At 41.6% G+C, this 17,614-nt stretch overlaps 1 protein-coding gene across 4 annotated transcripts in view; it reads right to left on the bottom strand.

Annotated features, from left to right (window-relative positions):
* Nucleotides 1–1,573: 1,573 nt before the first annotated feature.
* Nucleotides 1,574–17,614, bottom strand: part of GRM3 (glutamate metabotropic receptor 3) — a 220,510-nt gene continuing 204,469 nt past the window's right edge. For 2 of the 4 annotated variants that reach the window (XM_045052323.1, XM_045052324.1), the window contains 2 exons: nt 15,573–15,747; nt 13,944–14,136 (listed from right to left, as the gene is read on the bottom strand). In XM_045052323.1, the coding sequence (XP_044908258.1) occupies nt 14,042–14,136; nt 15,573–15,747 (270 nt within the window). In that variant the 3' untranslated portion in view covers nt 13,944–14,041. Of the gene's footprint in view, nt 2,125–13,943; nt 14,137–14,174; nt 14,742–15,572; nt 15,748–17,614 lie in introns of those variants that run through there. The other 2 variants (XM_006929146.5, XM_019825400.2) reach the window with 2 other exon arrangements.

Here is a 17,614-nt window from a genome sequence, read left to right as displayed (position 1 = left end):
CACTGTTGTCCTCAGTCATACTTCTTTCATTAGAATTGCTTCCTGTCCTGGGGCACCTGGGTGGCTCAGTTGGTTAAATGTCCCACTCTTGATCTCGGCTCAGGTCATGATCTCGAGGTTCATGAGTTCGAGCCCCGCATCGAGCTCCACAGAGCATGGAGTCTGCTTGGGAGTCTCTCTCTTTCTCTCTCTGTGTGTCTCTCTCTCTCCCCCTCTCTCTGCTCCTCCTCCACTCAAACACATGTGTGTTCTTTGTCTCAGAAAAAATAAAAAAAAATAGAATTGTTTCCTGTCTTTAAACTCCTTAAAGGTAGGAACTACGTCACATCATTTCTCCATCATGGGCTAAGAGTGGTCCCCCGCAAGGCGTGTCTACATCTCCACCCCTGGAACCTGGGACTGTTTATTTGGAAAGAGGGCCTTTGCAGATGTAGTTAACTGAAGGTTATTGAGATGAGTTTGTCCTGGACAATGACAAGTATCTAAGTATTCTTCTAAGAGACACACAGAGGGGCAGACAGACACACAGACTGTGATGTGAAGATGCAGCCAGAGATTGGAGTAATGTGGTCACAAGCCAAGGAAGCTGAAAACCAATAGAAGCTACAAGAAGCACGGACTGGATTCTTCCCCAGAACCTCAGGTGGGGTGCAGCCAACACTGTAATTCTGGACTTCTGGCCTCCAGAACTGTGAGAGAATAACGATCTGTGGCTTTAAGTGATCCTGTTTGTGGTAAGTTGTTAAATCAGCCCAGGAAACAAATAGGTTCCATCTTCACGGTGTCTGGCACAGGCCTTGGCAGGAAGATGAGGTCTTCATGAATTTTCCTACATGGATAAACGATTTGTGACTGAAGGGTTTACAAGGAAAAATGGGAAAGTGTGAGTAAAAATAAGCCAGTTTTACCTTATCCTTGCTTTCCCTGTTCACTCCTGTATTTAGCTTAGTAAAATATTCAAGTTGAGTGAAAAGCCTGTGTGCCTGAGTATTGTTACTGGGAGTTTGGAAACACACCAGCCAATACCAGCTCCTGCATTTTACTGCCCCATTCGCTATCTGTGGTGAGAATGGTTTTCCATTGGCATGACAGGATGCTATCCCAGCCTCCTTCCTAGTAACTTCCTGGTTGGTTTAGAATAGTTACATTAGAATAGTTTCCCATCTTTTTGCTTCTGAAAATGACAGCCATCCAGCCTTCCTTGGCAGGCCACAGTGTCTGCATTCAGAATGTAGGAATCCTCTCCTTACTGCATCTGACGGCTATTTGGGCAAATTCTGGGCTGCTGTACAGATGTAGCTTAAAGAAACCAGCACAGATATTGTCATCTGGCCCCTGAAACAACCTGATGGTTATGGTATCGTCACTCAAAATCTGATCTTTGTGATCTATGAAGAAGTCCAGTTTTGCTCAGAACTCTCTACCAGGGTGACAGCTTGTGTTCAAAGTGTATGTAGATGGAAAGAGAAGCACATTTAGTCAAGTATTTCCAACATTAAAAGCGGAGATAATCTGAAGTCAATATATTCAGATTACTTGGAGCGATTAAAAAAGAATAAGCCATTATCCACCATGCTGGAAAACCTTGAAGGTTTTATTCTCAATATTTTTACATTAATACAGATGCTTTTTACTTTGTGCTGAGAAAAACAATCTGTTACACATAATGTAACTTTAATATACAACATAGAAACTCATCCTAAATTAGTTACAACAAGGACCTACAAAAAACTTCATAGGAAAAAAAGTTACCTAATATTGCCACCATATTTTTTAGACTGACCCTGTCAGACCCTGTCACCAATGCTCAGCTCTGTAAACAATGGTTATTTCCACATTTGGGGGAATCGTTAATAATAGGGGCACTAAAATCAGCCTAAAAAGTTCTAGCACATCACTATATACTGTACAGTCCTCAAAAATAATTTATTGTACTGTTTCTAAAAAAAAGGTACTAGGGTTCTTTTGCTCTGTTTCCATATTCTGGAGCTGCACGTGAGCACTTGTGTCTAACAGTCTAAAAACACGAAAACTGAACTGCAATTCACAATCACAGAGATGAGGTGGTGGCGTCGAGAACTTCCCGCCCATTGCACACCGTGGGGACGTACGTGCTTGCAGAGGCTGCAAAACAAAACAGGTCAGAAAATGCAGTGTCAGTCAAGCGAGCCATGTAGGTAATGGAATGGATGATCTCAGACACCAGTTAAAATTAAGTTCAAAACCCATTTTAATTTGGCTTTGGACAAAGCTAAGCGACTTAATGCTGTGGTAGTCCCACGTTCTAACGAGGTTCTGCTCAAAATGAGTTTGTATCCTGGCACATTCCTCCGCTAATGACCTACCTCTTGGAGAGTTGATAAGCACCATCATTGTTGAAAGGAGTCTCTTGTGGATTTAAAATGAGCTTTGGTAAGCTATAAACTGGTTAAAATTCAATGTGCAAAATTCAAAGCTCACTGCCATTTGTTAAATTCATTACGGTTTTTAGTACCTTCGTTACTTTTGTTCTCTCTGGGCAGGGGTGACTCACACGTAGTCTCACGAGTGACCTGTGAGCTCGACTGCCATAGTGAGTGGTTTGATGCGCTTTCATTGTTCACGTAGAGAAACTCTGCGGAAACACTCTAGCAAGGGCTGGGGTGCTAAGAACTCAGATTCTTAACAATTCTCAGAAAGGAAGATATTTCAAAGGGATGATGTTCTTGTCAATGACATTAATGACAACAGTGTCAGGGTGTGAGCACAATATGAGTATGCATATTCATTCTTTTTACGGCATTTAGTTTTCCTAGGTACACTTCATATCTCTTGTCACTTAGAAGGTTTTGTTTTTATGAGAAATCTAGATACAGCTTTGTCTTTTTACCAAATGAGGACAAAAAAGCAAGGAGCCCCATTCTCCACAGGATGTGCAACTATGTAGCCAAGAGAATCTTTAGAGCTGTTTATGTGACATCCCTAGCCTGTCCATGATGCTATGCTTTGACCAGAATGAACTGATCCTCTTGGCTACCTGACCACAGCTCAGGTCAAACCAACCAGTCAGCTGGCCTCTTCTTTAAATGCATACCTCTTGGTTAATAATCATATGAGATAATTCCCTGCTAAAGTGTTCATGTTTGACAGTGGAAATATTCTTGCCCCCTAAAAGGGCATTTTTTTCCCCATAGGATTTTTTTAAACACAAAGGAGAAACTAATTATGAAATTTGAGATTATGTGCTCAATCACCATGTTAGGGCACTGAAGTCTTTCCAGCAGCCTCACAACTAGGGAAACTTGAACTTCTCAATTTTGCACTGATTACTTGGCTAGGTATGTGAGAAAAGCCATAAGGACCAGTCTGTGTGACTGTCAGGTTATAGCAGAGTCCGTGACAGGCTAACTCTTGGACATATTTTTCCTTTTATCATTTTTAGGATCGGCTTCAATTTTCTTTACAATATGATCCCACTGAAAGGTATAACTTTGGGAGAAAACATGGCATAATTGACATTTCCTGAAACTTCCACAATGAAGACATTTTAACACAGTGCATGCCAAATAAACACTGGATGGAAAGTGATAGTGATAATTTCAAATGTGAGGGTTTTACTTCATTCCTTGTAAAGTTTCTTCATACTTTATCTAACCCTAGCTTCATCAAAGCTAGGTAAGGCAAGAGAAAGAACAAGGTGAGGTGCAGTTCAATCACAGTTCACTGGAAACCTAGCAGACATTCTGTGCTCTTTCTGCAGTCTCTCTCTTTCCGTGTATCAAGTTGACGTCTCCATATGGATGTTTAATAGACATCTCAAAACCAACTAGCCACAGAGTAACTCTTGATTCCCTAACCTGTCCCCATTTAGTCTTCCTTCCTTCCTTCAGTGAATGGTCTCACCATCCAGTCAGCGACCCAAACCAGAAGTCTAACGTTTCTGCTTCCTTCCTTCTTTGTCCCACCTCCCATGTCAACTCGATCATCCTGCCGAATCAACTCAATCTTCCCCGTCTGCCTTCCCATCTCTGCATCCACCACTTTGGGCCAGAGCGCCATTATCCGGCTTTTGGCTACTCCAACAGTGGAGCCGCTGGTATCTCTGTTTCCCCTCTTGCTCCCCTGCCACACCTTCTCTGTACAGCAGTGAGAGTATTTTTAAATGTTAGTCACCTCCCTCTACTCCTCCAGTGGCTTCCTTCTGTGCTTTCCTTGCTCTGGTGTGTATGTCCCAGGGTGATTCAGACCATGCCTATCTTTCTGCATTCATCTCATTCCATGGTTTTGTCCCCATTTTTCGCTTGTTGTCCTCAAACACGCACATCACGGCAACATCAGGCCATTGCCATAGCTGCTGCCTCTGCCAGGAATGTTCTTCCCTCTCTTCATCACATGTCTTGCTTCTTTTTATCATCTATATCTGAAATATCACTTCCTGTAAAAGGCTGTCATCAGGCCACATAATTCAAATAGCCAACCAGTTATTCTCTGTCACATCACCTAATTTTAAAACCAATATTTTTCTTGCCTTTTTTTTTTGTTTGTTTGTTACATCTTATGTCTTCTAATAATCTTGACCAGGAAGTATCCAGGGGCTCTGTCTTTTTCATTATTTTATCCCAGTTGGTGGTCATGGCATACACCCTCTTAGAACCTCTATAAACATTTTCTGAATGGCTATATAAATTTGTTGCATTTCAAAGAACAGGGGAACCAATGGAAGTTTCCAGAAGGATATAATCTTTCCACCTGAAGAAATGACCAGCAAATAGGAGGCATATGGGTAGCCCTGTCTGGGGTCAGGTAGGCCTTTTTTCTTCTCAAGCCACATGGTGACAATGACCATCAACCACCCCTGCGAAGAGAAGGAGCTCAGGCTGTGAACACCCCAGGGCCAGCCTGGTGCCTTTGACATTTTCACTAATCTCTTCATCTTTTCCAGGCTCAGGTTTTATTATTTCTGTGCAGATTGTTCATTTCCAGAGCTTGAAGAGGAATGATATGTCATAGGGGTAAGTCTAGGAGAACCAGAGGCTGGTATGTTCATGCTCTGTGTCTATCTTGGATCACTCTGATACCCTTTCTGCCTGCACTTTTAAAGATCGTATCAGAAACCTCCGGTTATGCTCCCCATCCTTTTGGAGTTTGCCGTAATGCTGTTCTCAAGTGTGATCTTCAGATTTTCTTGCTCAATGCATTCTAACTTCTAAAAAAAAATGAGTGTATCTTGACTAGGTAGGTAGTAAGTACAGGGGCTACAAAGGTAGCTGCATGGAAAATCCTAAGTTATAGCTTCAAATGATGTTCCCCTACCCACCCCACCCCCACCCCGCCTGGAGATAATCATTATGAAAACTTGCAGAATAACTTTGATTCATCTACCCGCTTCACAGGGACATTGAAGGGAACACCCTATGTTAGAACTCATCTAAACTCTTTGAAAGGAAGCTAATACAAATTCAGGGTTTTCTTACCAGGAATCACAACAGCAAAGACTCCCCAAGACTCTTTCTGCAGTTATTTTGTCCCTAACCACTTTCAAGTGGATTAAAGGGAATTGTAACTTGTGTTTTTCTGCATCTCCTTTACTGTTCCATCTGTAGCTTTTGCCTGTGCATTTTATTTTATTATGTAAAAAATATTCTCATTTTTGTACGTGCTGCTGAATATAGTAGAGGAAATTACTGTTTTATGAGTTTACTATCTCAATTACTTTGCCTGTCATAAATATTTTACATATGCCTCCCGTCTTAGCCCATCTGTTATTCCCCAAGGTAGTAAACTCCGTGCCAGAGCAAAGTACTGTCATTTTCATGTGTGTGTTTGTGATGAGCTCTTGCTATTACTCTAATGAAATTCTCCTGAGGGTTTTAATGGTGTAAGTTTAGCCCATTTTCTTAAGTGCGGCTAAGCAGAGTTCTGTAATCAGACTTTCCTTCAGAAATAAGAGGCATGCAGGCTTATTTCTGGCTTTCCTGGGAGGAGGGGGTGAGGAGCGGCTGCTAGTTACCCCAGGCTAAGGTGGTGCTACTCAACTCGAACAGTGAACACAGTGGAAAAGAACCTGGTACGTTCCACCATTGATCACCAAAGGGCCATTCACACCCATCAAAAGGCATATTTTACTTCACAAACTCCGTGAGGCATCGGAAATCAATGCAGCCAAGTGGCAGCTTTGTCTTGCACTGTGAAATCCATTTCTCTTCCACCAGTAATGCACAGGCTGGCTGGGCTTTGGAAAAAATGACCCCGTTTTTTTCAGGTACCTGGGCCCTCAATCAATGCTAAACATATTTCTTTAATAGGTTCGTATGGATGCCAAGTCTGTTAGTCAATTTAGTGGTTGAGACTTGGTTCCTGAGAATCAGTGTGTTACTCTAACTGTGTAATATATCAGATGCGGGGGAAAAAAGTAAAACAAACATTTAAACAGAACAGACATTCCACTTTGTTTCCATCTGTTCCATTTCCTTGCTCCTGGTAACCCCCCAAAATTTTTCCCAGCATGTCTGCTTGTTTAGATATTTTAATGCTATGGTCATTGAATTCAGTTTCTACCTGCTGTTTGTTGCTTTTTCCTCCTACTTTGTTATTGAACCTGTTTTCTTACTCATCACCTTAATTTTACTTGTGCTAGGGCCCCTAGGTCCCTTTCCAGATGTTCTTCTGCTGATTCATACAAGTTGTCTGGGAAGATGATGACACTACTAGCCGCTGCTTCAGTAGCCTTGCTTTGTCAGAGTTCACGGTGGAAGACACAGAATCAGTTATTAAGAAACGAGGCTAGATTCTCGGGATAAAGGTCTTAAATCATTAACAGTAGATTTGAGAGGAAATCACATTCGTTATGATGTGGGATGAAAATCTACAGACCCAAGATGTAATTTCCAAATGTGGAGTTAGAACTTAAGAATGCAAAGCCTTCTTCATTCAGTGATTTATTTCTTGCGAGACAATATTCATGGAAAAAGAAAATATGGCACGTACTATTTTATTACCCAGAATACAACTCAATTAACTTATTGATAGAAATTCCACTTGGTCTTCAACTAAACACCCCAGTCCATTATTGCCACGATATGCTGTCATTCTTTCTTCCCAATCGTGTTCTGTTATTCTCTCCTCCATCCCTCAAGATGTATGAAAGCAGATGTACGATAAAATAATTTGAAAATGGAAGGACTTAATTTGTGTGTTTTTCTATTTTGCATTCCTTTTGCCTCCTCTTAGTTTCCCAACATCTCTAGTTTTTCCTCTTTCTTATCCAAATGTGTTTTCAGGCGAGGATCAGAAACTCATTCACCCTGAGGCTCAAACAACTAAGAAAAGCTATATTGCTTCTGTGTCTAGGGATCAAAGTCAGGCCACAAGTGTTAAACTCTAATAAAATAATGTCAGGCATTAGTCCTCCTCTCTAGTGCAGCTCATCTTGTCAGCTTCACCTTCAAATTATATACAACATCTGAACACTTCATTGCTTTCCATCACTACCACCCTGATTTTAAACCACCAACATGTGGACTATGCAGTAGCTTCTGGAGTTATGTCTCTGCCTCCTCCCTCTCTTATATTCTGCCCACACAGCCAAGATGATTAAAATGATGCTTTTAAAGTTACGTCACTCCACACCCTTTGAGTGTTTTTCCCAGTTCTTTACAGTAAAAAAGTAAAAGTCCTTACAGTGATTTCCAAGGTCCTACATGACCTGCCCCTCTCTGTACTCATCTCCTCTTACTGTCATCCTTGGTCACCTCCCTGATATTCTTCCAGCTGTGGACTTTTGTATTTGCTCTTCCCTTTTCTTGGAATGTCTTTTCCCCAGATACAGACAACGTTCCCTATTTTCCTTTCCTTCATGTTTCTGGTCAAATGGTACCTTAGCACAGAGGCTTTCTTTGGCCACTGAATAAAAAATAGTAACCTTCTGCTCCCACTTTGCCTTATTTGTCTGTGCCCAACATTACTTTCTTCACATCACTTATCAACTTCTGATATATTATATATTACTGGTTTTTCTGTTTCGTTCATTACCCCATCCCCTTTGCCTAGAGCTGAGCCTGAGCCCAAAAGTTTCTTAAATGACTGAGTAAATTATCCATCAAATTGATCACAGTTACTTACTAAGGGTTCTCTCTCTCAAAGTGTCTGAAATTTTCTCTAGGTAAGATAGATATTTAAAAAAAAATATTTCCACATAAGTAGGCATTTTCCTGCTATATGGACACAGATATCTCCATATATGGATGTTCTACAGAGAATTTTACTTAAAATGAAAAGGAACTTGAAGGAGAAATAGTATAGAATAAATTGATGTTAGACTCATTGCTTGCTTTAAGGAATTGTTCATCTAAAGTCAAAGTATGGGCAGTATTTGATTATAAACATATTTCCTTTTTTAGTTAACTTACCTACATAGTTAGGAGCATTGTACCATGTTCCTAGAGGCACTGATAATTTTGGGGTTACATGGAAATGCATATGGCTATTGGTATCTCTCATACAGTATTGAACTCTCTGGTTTAGGGACTCTCTTTGAGATACTGAGTTTACCTTGTTTTCAATTGTACAGGACAGAAGGGAACTATACAGTGTAATTTAATTCAAGAAAGTGATGCTTCTGCTTAAACAACTATTTAAATGAGAGAAATTTGATCTGTGACATAAACATTTAGCCAGCCACCGTTAAACAGTATTGTTTTGTCTTCACTAAAGCTCATTTTCTAGGAAGCTTTGTGGGTAGCCCCTCCAGAATACCATACCTTCTCTGTGTGCAGCCAGGGTGTGGGGGTCGCCGGGGTCTCAAAGGGACACGTTTTATGCCGTTGAACTCCCTGGGTGGGCTTTTGAGATGAACATAAGTTTGCACCCATTGCTGGTAGAACAAGATGCTGTCATGTGTGGCACTGAAGAGAAAGCTTCTAATTTAAAAAGAAATCACTGAACTTGAAGATGCTAAGATTCTTGCTGTCAGAATAATCCCTGAGATGCATTTTGTAACCGAGCTGAGGCAGAAAATCCAGAGACGCCACAAAAGCCACTTAGCCACTTTTGAGAGTTTTATCTGTGGCTCCACTTACCAAATTCCTGAAAGTGTCTCACAGGGAGGCCCCGGCTTTCTTCTCTAGGAACTGTGGTTATTAGAATAAATGATCCTTATCATCCCTTCTATCTCAAGTTCCTTCAGCCACTGTTTAAAGAAGCCATGCTATGTTTGCTTGGGGAAAACCTAGTGAAATGTTAGAGGTAAAGAGCAAATGATTTAAGGGTTATAGAATGGCAGTCGTGAGACAAACTGGAAACGTGTGGAAAGGGGAAGGGGGAGAAGCATCAGTTTCCTACTCCATGTAGGGTTACCCCTGAGAGCTAGGGCCTCTTTCTTTTCCCACCCTCCAGGAGAAAGGCGTGAAAGAGAATGGAATGAGGTCCTCAGGCATCCTGTGACTTTCCTCTCCCAACGGAAAACGGATCGACATCTGTCTGATATGTTTGCACTAGGTATATTGTGCCTGGAAGCAGATGGCTTAGCTTGCTGAATACTCTAGGCTCCTCCAGTATTGGCCAGTCAGGATTTATGTTTATAATATCCTTCCAAGAAGACCATCAATTCAGTGTGTGTTGTCTTATAAGTTGCTAATTTGCCTGGCCGGTCTAGTACCTAGTGTCGTCGTGGGACTCCCTCAACTGTAAAGTGCAGGCATATTGTGCTGATTTTCTGGACTTGAACGGTTGAGAAGAAACTTGGGCATTATGTGCCCTTTTTTATTTTTTCTTTTATAAAGTCACATTCAGACTTGAGCCATGGCTTGCCCCCTCTTGGTAATCTTCAAAGGCTTGGCCCCTGTTAAGTGCAAAGTCTGGTCTTCATGTGCTTGCTTTCTGTTGCTGTAGCCCTCTGGAAAATTATACTGTGACTCTGAAAGACTGTGCACTTGATCTTTTTGTACTACTTCTTATAATGTGAAAATGCTTTGTAATAAAGAATAGTTCTATTAATGAAGCAGTTCACACTTGAGCACCTAGACAAGGGACTTTGTGAATAAGGTTTTGGCAGAAGAAATCAATCTCCATATGCCTGTGGCTCCTCTGGGACCCAAATCTGAGCATCATTAGTTAGCAGAAGCCTCTTGACTGTTCTTAATGATAATGGCATACATACATCTGAATGATCACCATGAGCAAGAGAAACACATATCCCCATAGGACCAAGTCTGGATACATAATAGCTCTGAAGACTGTTGGGCACACTCCATTTCTCACCTCCCTCTCCCCACTCTGTGCTGATACAAACTGAAGTTAGTGTCGACAACATTCTGACCTGCATGGGTCCCCTGGGGTTTTATGCTGCTTAACCTCATGTGTGCATCCAGCTTGTGTCCTTCAAGATTCTGCAGCTCCGCTTCCACTTGCAGCATAGTTCTTGATTGCCTGTCTTCAGGAACCAGCTCTGGGAAGCCCTTTTGCTTCTAAAGCTGAACAAAATAGAGAACGGTCTCTTCTCTTCCTTCTCATCCAAATACAAAGAGCGTTTGCTTACATGTGTGGGTGTAGGAGCAGCAGTACAAGTATGGGTTTAGGATTTTAGGGTGGCTGAGTTAACCGCTATTGGAAGGAGTATTCCCAGTTTCAGTAAATGTCTTCTAAGGGGACAGGTACTTCTGTGCCAGAAATGCCTTCTCTGGAGGGTTCCAGAGAGAGAGCCGAGGAAATAGTAGCTGCCTGGGAATGTGGCTGTTGGCATCATGAGGCAAAAGATGGGAGCTCAGAACACCTCTCTCTCTCTCAATCCAGTGCCAGCTTCCTCGGTGAGGGTCATCTCAGAGACTCTCCTTGCTCTGCACTGACACTGGTAGGTGAAGCACACAGCGTGGTGGAGTCCAAGGTTCTCAAAATGTTTTCCTTGGACCACTTTGACTGAACCAGCTGGAGTATCTGTTACGAACCAGATTTCTTTCGACCCGGATCATATGGCCCAGAATATCTATGGGTGGGGCCCGGGAACTTCATTTCAATGAGGTTTTTTTTGTTGTTGGGTTTTTTTTGTTTGTTCGGTTTTTGGGGTTTTTTTTGGTACACAAATATTGGGAGCCATTGGTCTCTGGGTGTACTGAATGGAGAAAAGTTAATGTTTCCTTTATTGATATTTTTTTAACTGTTTATTTTTGAGAGACAGAAAGAGAAACAGAGGGCAAGCAGGGGAGGGGCAGAGAGAGAGGGACACACCAAATCTGAAGCAGGCTTCAAACTCTGAGCTGTCAGCACAGACCCCAACACGGGGCTCGAACTCATGAACAGCGAGATCATGACCTGAGCTGAAGTCGGACGCTTAACCGACTGAGCCACCCAGGTGCCCCTAATGTTTCCTTTATTTTTATTATTTTGACTCCCACTGTGTATAGTTAATCAGTTACAACTAAAATTGTCCCCTTTAAACCTAGCAGTATGTAAACATTTCACAAATGGTGAGTTTTCCAAGATGTCCCTAACCATGTTTTTTTCTCTGTGCTTGCTTCTAAGTTTGGTCATGCCTTTACGTCTTTTTGCAGCACTGCTCAGCTTTTAACATCCAGTACTGTTACTTGTTCTGCTATCAGCCACCTTAGCTGCCATCAGGTAGGTCACCCAGGCTCCTAAATGATGTGATATTTCTGCCACTCTTGCCTGAGAATTAACTGGGAATTAATTTGGCCACACCTTCCAGTCTGGGGAACTTCTTGGCACTGCTCGGGATTACTTGTGTCAAGTCTGTGATCCTTAATGAAACTGCAGTACTGGCTTAAGGATTTGGAGAATGTGGCCCAAGGAAAATGGCCACAAACTATTTCACAGGTGGGGTGTGTGTCCCTTCCTTGAATCTGGACAGGCTTTGTCCTCCTCTCTAGGATTCCACGTGGAAAGGCATTCTGCCAAGTTGCCAAGCTGGAGAGTGAAGCTACCATGGGCTTCCAGATCAGGTCAGTCTCAGCTGAAACCCCGGAAGGACCCAGTCCAGGCCTCATAGAGCAGACGAACTGCTCGGCCAAGCCCTGCCTGAATTCCTAACCCACAAAATCATGAGAGATATAAAAGGGTTATTTTTTTTTAATTTTTAATTTTTATTTATTTATTTATTTTTTTAGGGGGTCATTGTTTTGAAGCCACAAAATTTTGTGGAAGCTTGTTATGCAGGAATAGATAATTAGATGTGTGTGGGTGTTGCGGTGAGTAACCCTGTTGGTATATTAACTTATTCTTAACATGGGGTTGTTGTTTTTATACCTGGAAAGAGTAAATTAGAAAACCAGCAGCAATACTGGTAACAATAACTCAATACGGTAAAATGCATATATAATACTCACCAGAACATAAATTATGTAGCAACTAAGTAAAACATATGCTTTACCTAATGAACTCAGAACAATTTGAGGATTTTTCTTGAGTTATAAAACAGTGTACTTCCCAATATTTAGGAAGGAAATGGATATAAACTGAGCTGAAAATATAATGGAGGAAACAGGCATGAAGAAATTAAACCAGTTGCTTACATGTTCACCAGAGTGTGGGTTAGCAACGTGTTCATGCATAAACTAGATCCCATAGACCAGTGTCTTTCAAACTTCTTTGATTGCAATTCACAGTAAAAAACCTCCTACTTGGACCTTGTAGACGTGTAACCACTGGAGCAAACTCCATGAAATACTACTTATCCTTATCACATATAATGTACTCTAATACATTTTATTCTATTTGCTTCGAAAACTGCTGGCAAAACATACTACATAAATTTCAGGACCCATTACTAGGTTACACACTACAATATGGACAACAGTGGTCTAGATGCCGAGCTTCATGAGACTAGGGGTTCTTTTTCTCCACTGTGTACCTCGGTGCTTAGAAATTTCTGTTGTATAGAAGATACTTAAGCATTTAATGAATGAATGAATTTCATGACTCTAGTTCCAATTTATGAAAATGGGTAGGATATTAATCACGAATCAGGAAACCCAGAGTCAATTTTTGAATCACCGTGTATCTTTGAGAAGTACCTTTCATATTTTCTCACCTGTGAAATGGAACTTGTAGTATCTACTACTCATGGGATAAAAGGAGCCCACAAATAAAACTATTTTGAATAAAATATAAAGAATTACAAATAACAGATTAATGTACTTGTTACTTCTGCAATTTGATATGCCTAGAGTTATCACATGAATACTTCTTCACCTTATCATTTTAATACCACTTCGTTAACATGGATTAGAGAAAAACTACTAAAAAAATGAGGTCCTTTTTAAAGAAAAAAAAATTTCACTTAAAATTTCATTGAGTAACAAAATAGTTCTAAAACGTTGGGCTGGGTAGGTGCTTACTTCGAAGTATCTAATTGGGCCACTTGCAGATTAGCATTCTGCGTGAAAGCTTAAAATACATTGTTTTTGTGTAAGTGGGTATTTCTGAAATTCTGAAGAGAGACTTGGTTGGGTAAAGTGCCCTTGGTATTCCTTCAGGAATTTATTAATTCCAAGTATGTATATTAGAAAATGCTGCCATTTTGAAATTACTGAGGTTTATATGTATAAATGTCTGTGGAAGGGGCTTTGTTAAATTGTTTGAATAACAGCTGGGAAATCTGAGCTCTGAGAGCAGGATGACTTTTGCTCAGAAGTCAGTCTTGCTGTACAGCCTTGGGTAACTTTCCTATTGTTATCCCTGTAAAGCCTACCACGTACCTAACTTCCTGGGAACTTTCCTGGCTTGCACCCTGACTGAAGTGGCAGGATACAGTTGTTAGGTGCACTGCCTTTGAAATCAGAGAAACCGACTCTAAATTCTGGTTCTGCCATTTTCAATATGTGGGACCCTGGGTAGGTTTCTTGATGTCAGGGAATTGCGTGCATTAAATAAGATACAGCACATGTGCACACGTGTATGACATTTTTAGCACGATGCCCAGCAGATAGAAAAGAATCAGTGATAGTTCCATTGGCTGTTCTTATCACTGTTGTTTTTATTTGCTATTGCCAGTTCTTTCTTGTCTGGTCTAGCTAGCTGCTACAGTTGGGCTCTAGAAAAAAGATGTGCCTGCTCAAGAAATAAGCAGGTTTCTCTGGGGTCCGAGGAAAATGATCACAAGTCTTACCATGCGCTGGCACTCAACCATCGTGACACCTAGAAATTGAGCTGAAAAGACAAGAAGATCCCTGTCTCCACCGAGGAGTGGCATATCCAGTACATCCGTGAACGTGTGCTATCAGCCGGCAGCCTTTCCTTTGTTTGCTGGGGGAAGGGCAGCCCTGTTAAATTTTATACTTTGCTGCAGAAACTGGGGCACTAATGTGATTGCTCACTCTGTGATGCTGAGCTATTTTGAAGCATCCTTTCTGATCGACTCGAGGCAAAATGGTGAGGCAGTCATTTGTCTCTGTCACTCCAGTCTTCCTTCCCTCTCTTGTGGCTTCCTTCCTCCGCCCCCCTCATCCTTCTGTCAGTGAATTTCTCCTGCTTCAAACCACAGATAAGCTGAAAATGGCTTAAAAGGTTGTCCCCTTTAGGTACACTGTGCCTGAGAATTTAATGAGAGGCTCTCTAAGGATAGTGTTTCAGATGTTCACAGGCCAGTCAGAGATGCAGTGGTGGCCTGGGCTGTTCCTCCACTATCCTTCAGCTGGTTTGCAGCTGAAAAGCCCTGTGTCATCGAAGTACGAGGAAGATACATTCCGGCGTTTTTCAAGGTGTGTTCCATGGAATATTAGCTGGTTTAACTGTGCTTGAATACTTTTAAGGAACTGTAAATAACCAAGTTAAACAGATTGGCTTACTCTCGGGATTCTTAAAACTAACATGCTCATGGTAAAGGTGGTGCTTCAAACTTCTAAGGGGGTATCTAGGATGAACCATTTCCCGTCTTTTTTTGGTTATCTTCCTTTAATTTTTCATGAAGCACCTTTATAATCTGTGTGACCTAGGACAGACTTTGCAGAGCACCAATCTAGTCCGACCCTCTGGGCCAGTGAGTAAAGCCACAAATAATAAAGTGATGTGCTCAGCGTTTCCTATTGAATTGATTGCAGAGTCAGGACTAAGAAGTAGGTGCTCTGACTCCACAACACAGTCAAAAATTCTAAGTGCGGGGGCACCTGGGTGGCTCAGTCAGTTAAGCATCCGACTTCGGCTCAGGTCATGATCCCACAGTTTGTGAGTTCGAGCCCTGCGTCGGGCTCTGTGCTGGCAGCTCAGAGCCTGGAGCCTGCTCGGATTCTGTGTCTCCCTCTCTCTCTGCCCCTCCCCTGCTCATGCTCTCTCTCTCTCTCAAAAATAAATAAACATTTAAAAAAATCCCAAGTGCAGTTATGGATTTAATGTCTGTGTTCCCTGCTAGACTGTATGTACCATCAAAACAGGAGCCTTGACTTTTACTCACCTCTGTATCCCTAACACCTAGCATACAGTACCTGACACACAGTGGTTGAACCAGCACTTATTAAATTGAATTGAGATTGTTCATGGGGGATGGACATGGGTTGTCCTTGCCTATTCCTGTTCATTGCTTCCCCTCTGAGCCTTCTCTCTGCTATAGTGCTATTCATGGAAGGGTCACTGCCAAGTTCTATACTTACACTGAGAATATGTGGTCCCCGTTCCGCTGACACTGAACCTGTTGAGGTGCAGTCTGTGTGTGACCACATTCTTCTGGGGTTGGAACAGGATGATGTGCACCTTGGGTGCAAACAAACAGCCCAGGACCACGAAGCCACTCAGGCTAACAGAGATGCACATGGTTGTTGTCTGCACCTACAAGAAAAGGTTGCCTAGTTAAATGTCTGGCTGTAAATGCAACCATGTCACCTACTAAAAAGAACACTGAGCAAAGACCAAACCAAAAAACCCAAATCATCCACAGTTCTGTTAGTATAACCAAACCAATAGGATGATGAAATGAGATCTTTTGAACTTGAGATGTTCATGGAAACATTGCTTAAGATCTGTTAGCAAACACATTTGTGTTAGGTGCTCCTGAATGCTTGCCACGACTTTACATGGATTTTCTTGTTTTGTTTCTTTTCTTCTTTATATTTGTATAAAGACATTTCTGCAGAACCACCTAAATCAGGATCTTAAATAGTAAAATATCAACATTCCCTGATGAAGTGACCAGATTGCTGATGGTTTCAGTCATTCAACTTAGCTTGTTTAAGGTTTACTGTACCATGAACAAATCTGAGGGGCCATTTACATTTCCCCATCTTTTTTTTCTTTTTTGCTGGGAATTCTGTCCATCGGCTATTGGTTATTCCACTCAAAATGGTGAGACACTGTCAACTGTCTTATGAGCTACCTGTAAGTTATTTCATTGGCAACCCTCTGGAATCTTGATACACGAGGTACTCACTGTTCAATCATTTTGTTCTCTAGGCTTCCGTATGTCTGTTCTTGGCAGAGAACTTGCACCTGCTTCCTCTTTGCCTCCCGTGAAAGTACCCCTCAGAACTAGGTTTTATCGTGCCTTGTTTTCATTCTTTTGCTTTCCCTCTTCATCTCCGCTGATCTCGTCATCTGTCCTAACTTCAGCTCCCACAGATTTTCTAGAAAATCCTAAATTAGCTTCTACATATTTTATTGCTTTCAGTACTAAAAAATGGAAATTAATTATTTCTTCTATCAGTCTCACTCGGAGTAGCTATGGTAAATCCTAGGGTAATTTTAGATTTCTTTGTCCTTTTGCTCCAGGCAATGTTATTACCAGATAGCATAATCTCTCATGCCCTCAAGTGTTTGACCTTCTCTAATCAGAGAAAGCGCAAGACTGAACAATTGACTGGAGAAGCCACATAACTCTAGAAGGCTGCGTTCTGGTTTGACTAGACACAATTCAGGTTACCCCTGTAGCATTATTCTTCAGATTCTGAGTTTACTTTGTATGCCAAAAGGACAATCTACCCTATTTTAAAGCTCCTGTCCCTTTTAACTGCTCCAGTGCCCTCCACTTGACCCCACACTGCAGGCTCCTTTCCCTTTTGCCAGCTTCTCAGAAAAGAGTCCACTCACTAATTTTGCAATGTAAAAGCCTTGATAAACCATCACTGTGTTATTTATAGCGGGTCCAATTTCTGGCGTAATTTTTTTTTTTGTATTGATGTGTACTATCAGAACTGAACTCTTCCTTTAGAACTATCCTCTTCCATCTTCACTTTTGACTGGGGAGCCAATATGAGAGGTGCCAGATACTAGAGTGAGGGGAGGACAAGTTCAAATGTATCATCTTTCAAGGAAACCTTTTCTAATAATATTCTATAACGCTGAAGCTTCTCACACACTTTAAGCCGTTACAAGGGGGAGGAGAGGCTTTTATGAGGAGGATATCTTGAAAAAAGGCTGTGCTGTGAGTTCTAGACCTTTCCTCCCTGAAGGAAGGTTGTGCTTTTCTCCTCATTCAAGACCTGGAGAGGAGTGCTTCAATGTGGCTATTCACAGAATGTTTGAGGCTTTCCTGCAGGAGGAAGATGTCCTGGCTTGAAGCCTGATTCCTGTCCTGGAAGTCTAGGAGGTGAGAAAAGGTTAATTACTTTCATAGCAGAGCACAGACACTTGCTACCGTATTGAGACAGCCCTTTACTGTAAGAATTTATCAAAGCAAAGGATGTGTGAGTGCCGTGCATGG

This window comes from Felis catus, chromosome A2, assembly GCF_018350175.1.
Source record: "Felis catus isolate Fca126 chromosome A2, F.catus_Fca126_mat1.0, whole genome shotgun sequence".
In the NCBI taxonomy this organism is placed as follows: domain Eukaryota; kingdom Metazoa; phylum Chordata; class Mammalia; order Carnivora; family Felidae; genus Felis; species Felis catus.
The sequence above is the reverse complement of the archived record's forward strand: the minus strand, read 5'-3'. Positions and strand labels throughout refer to the sequence as shown.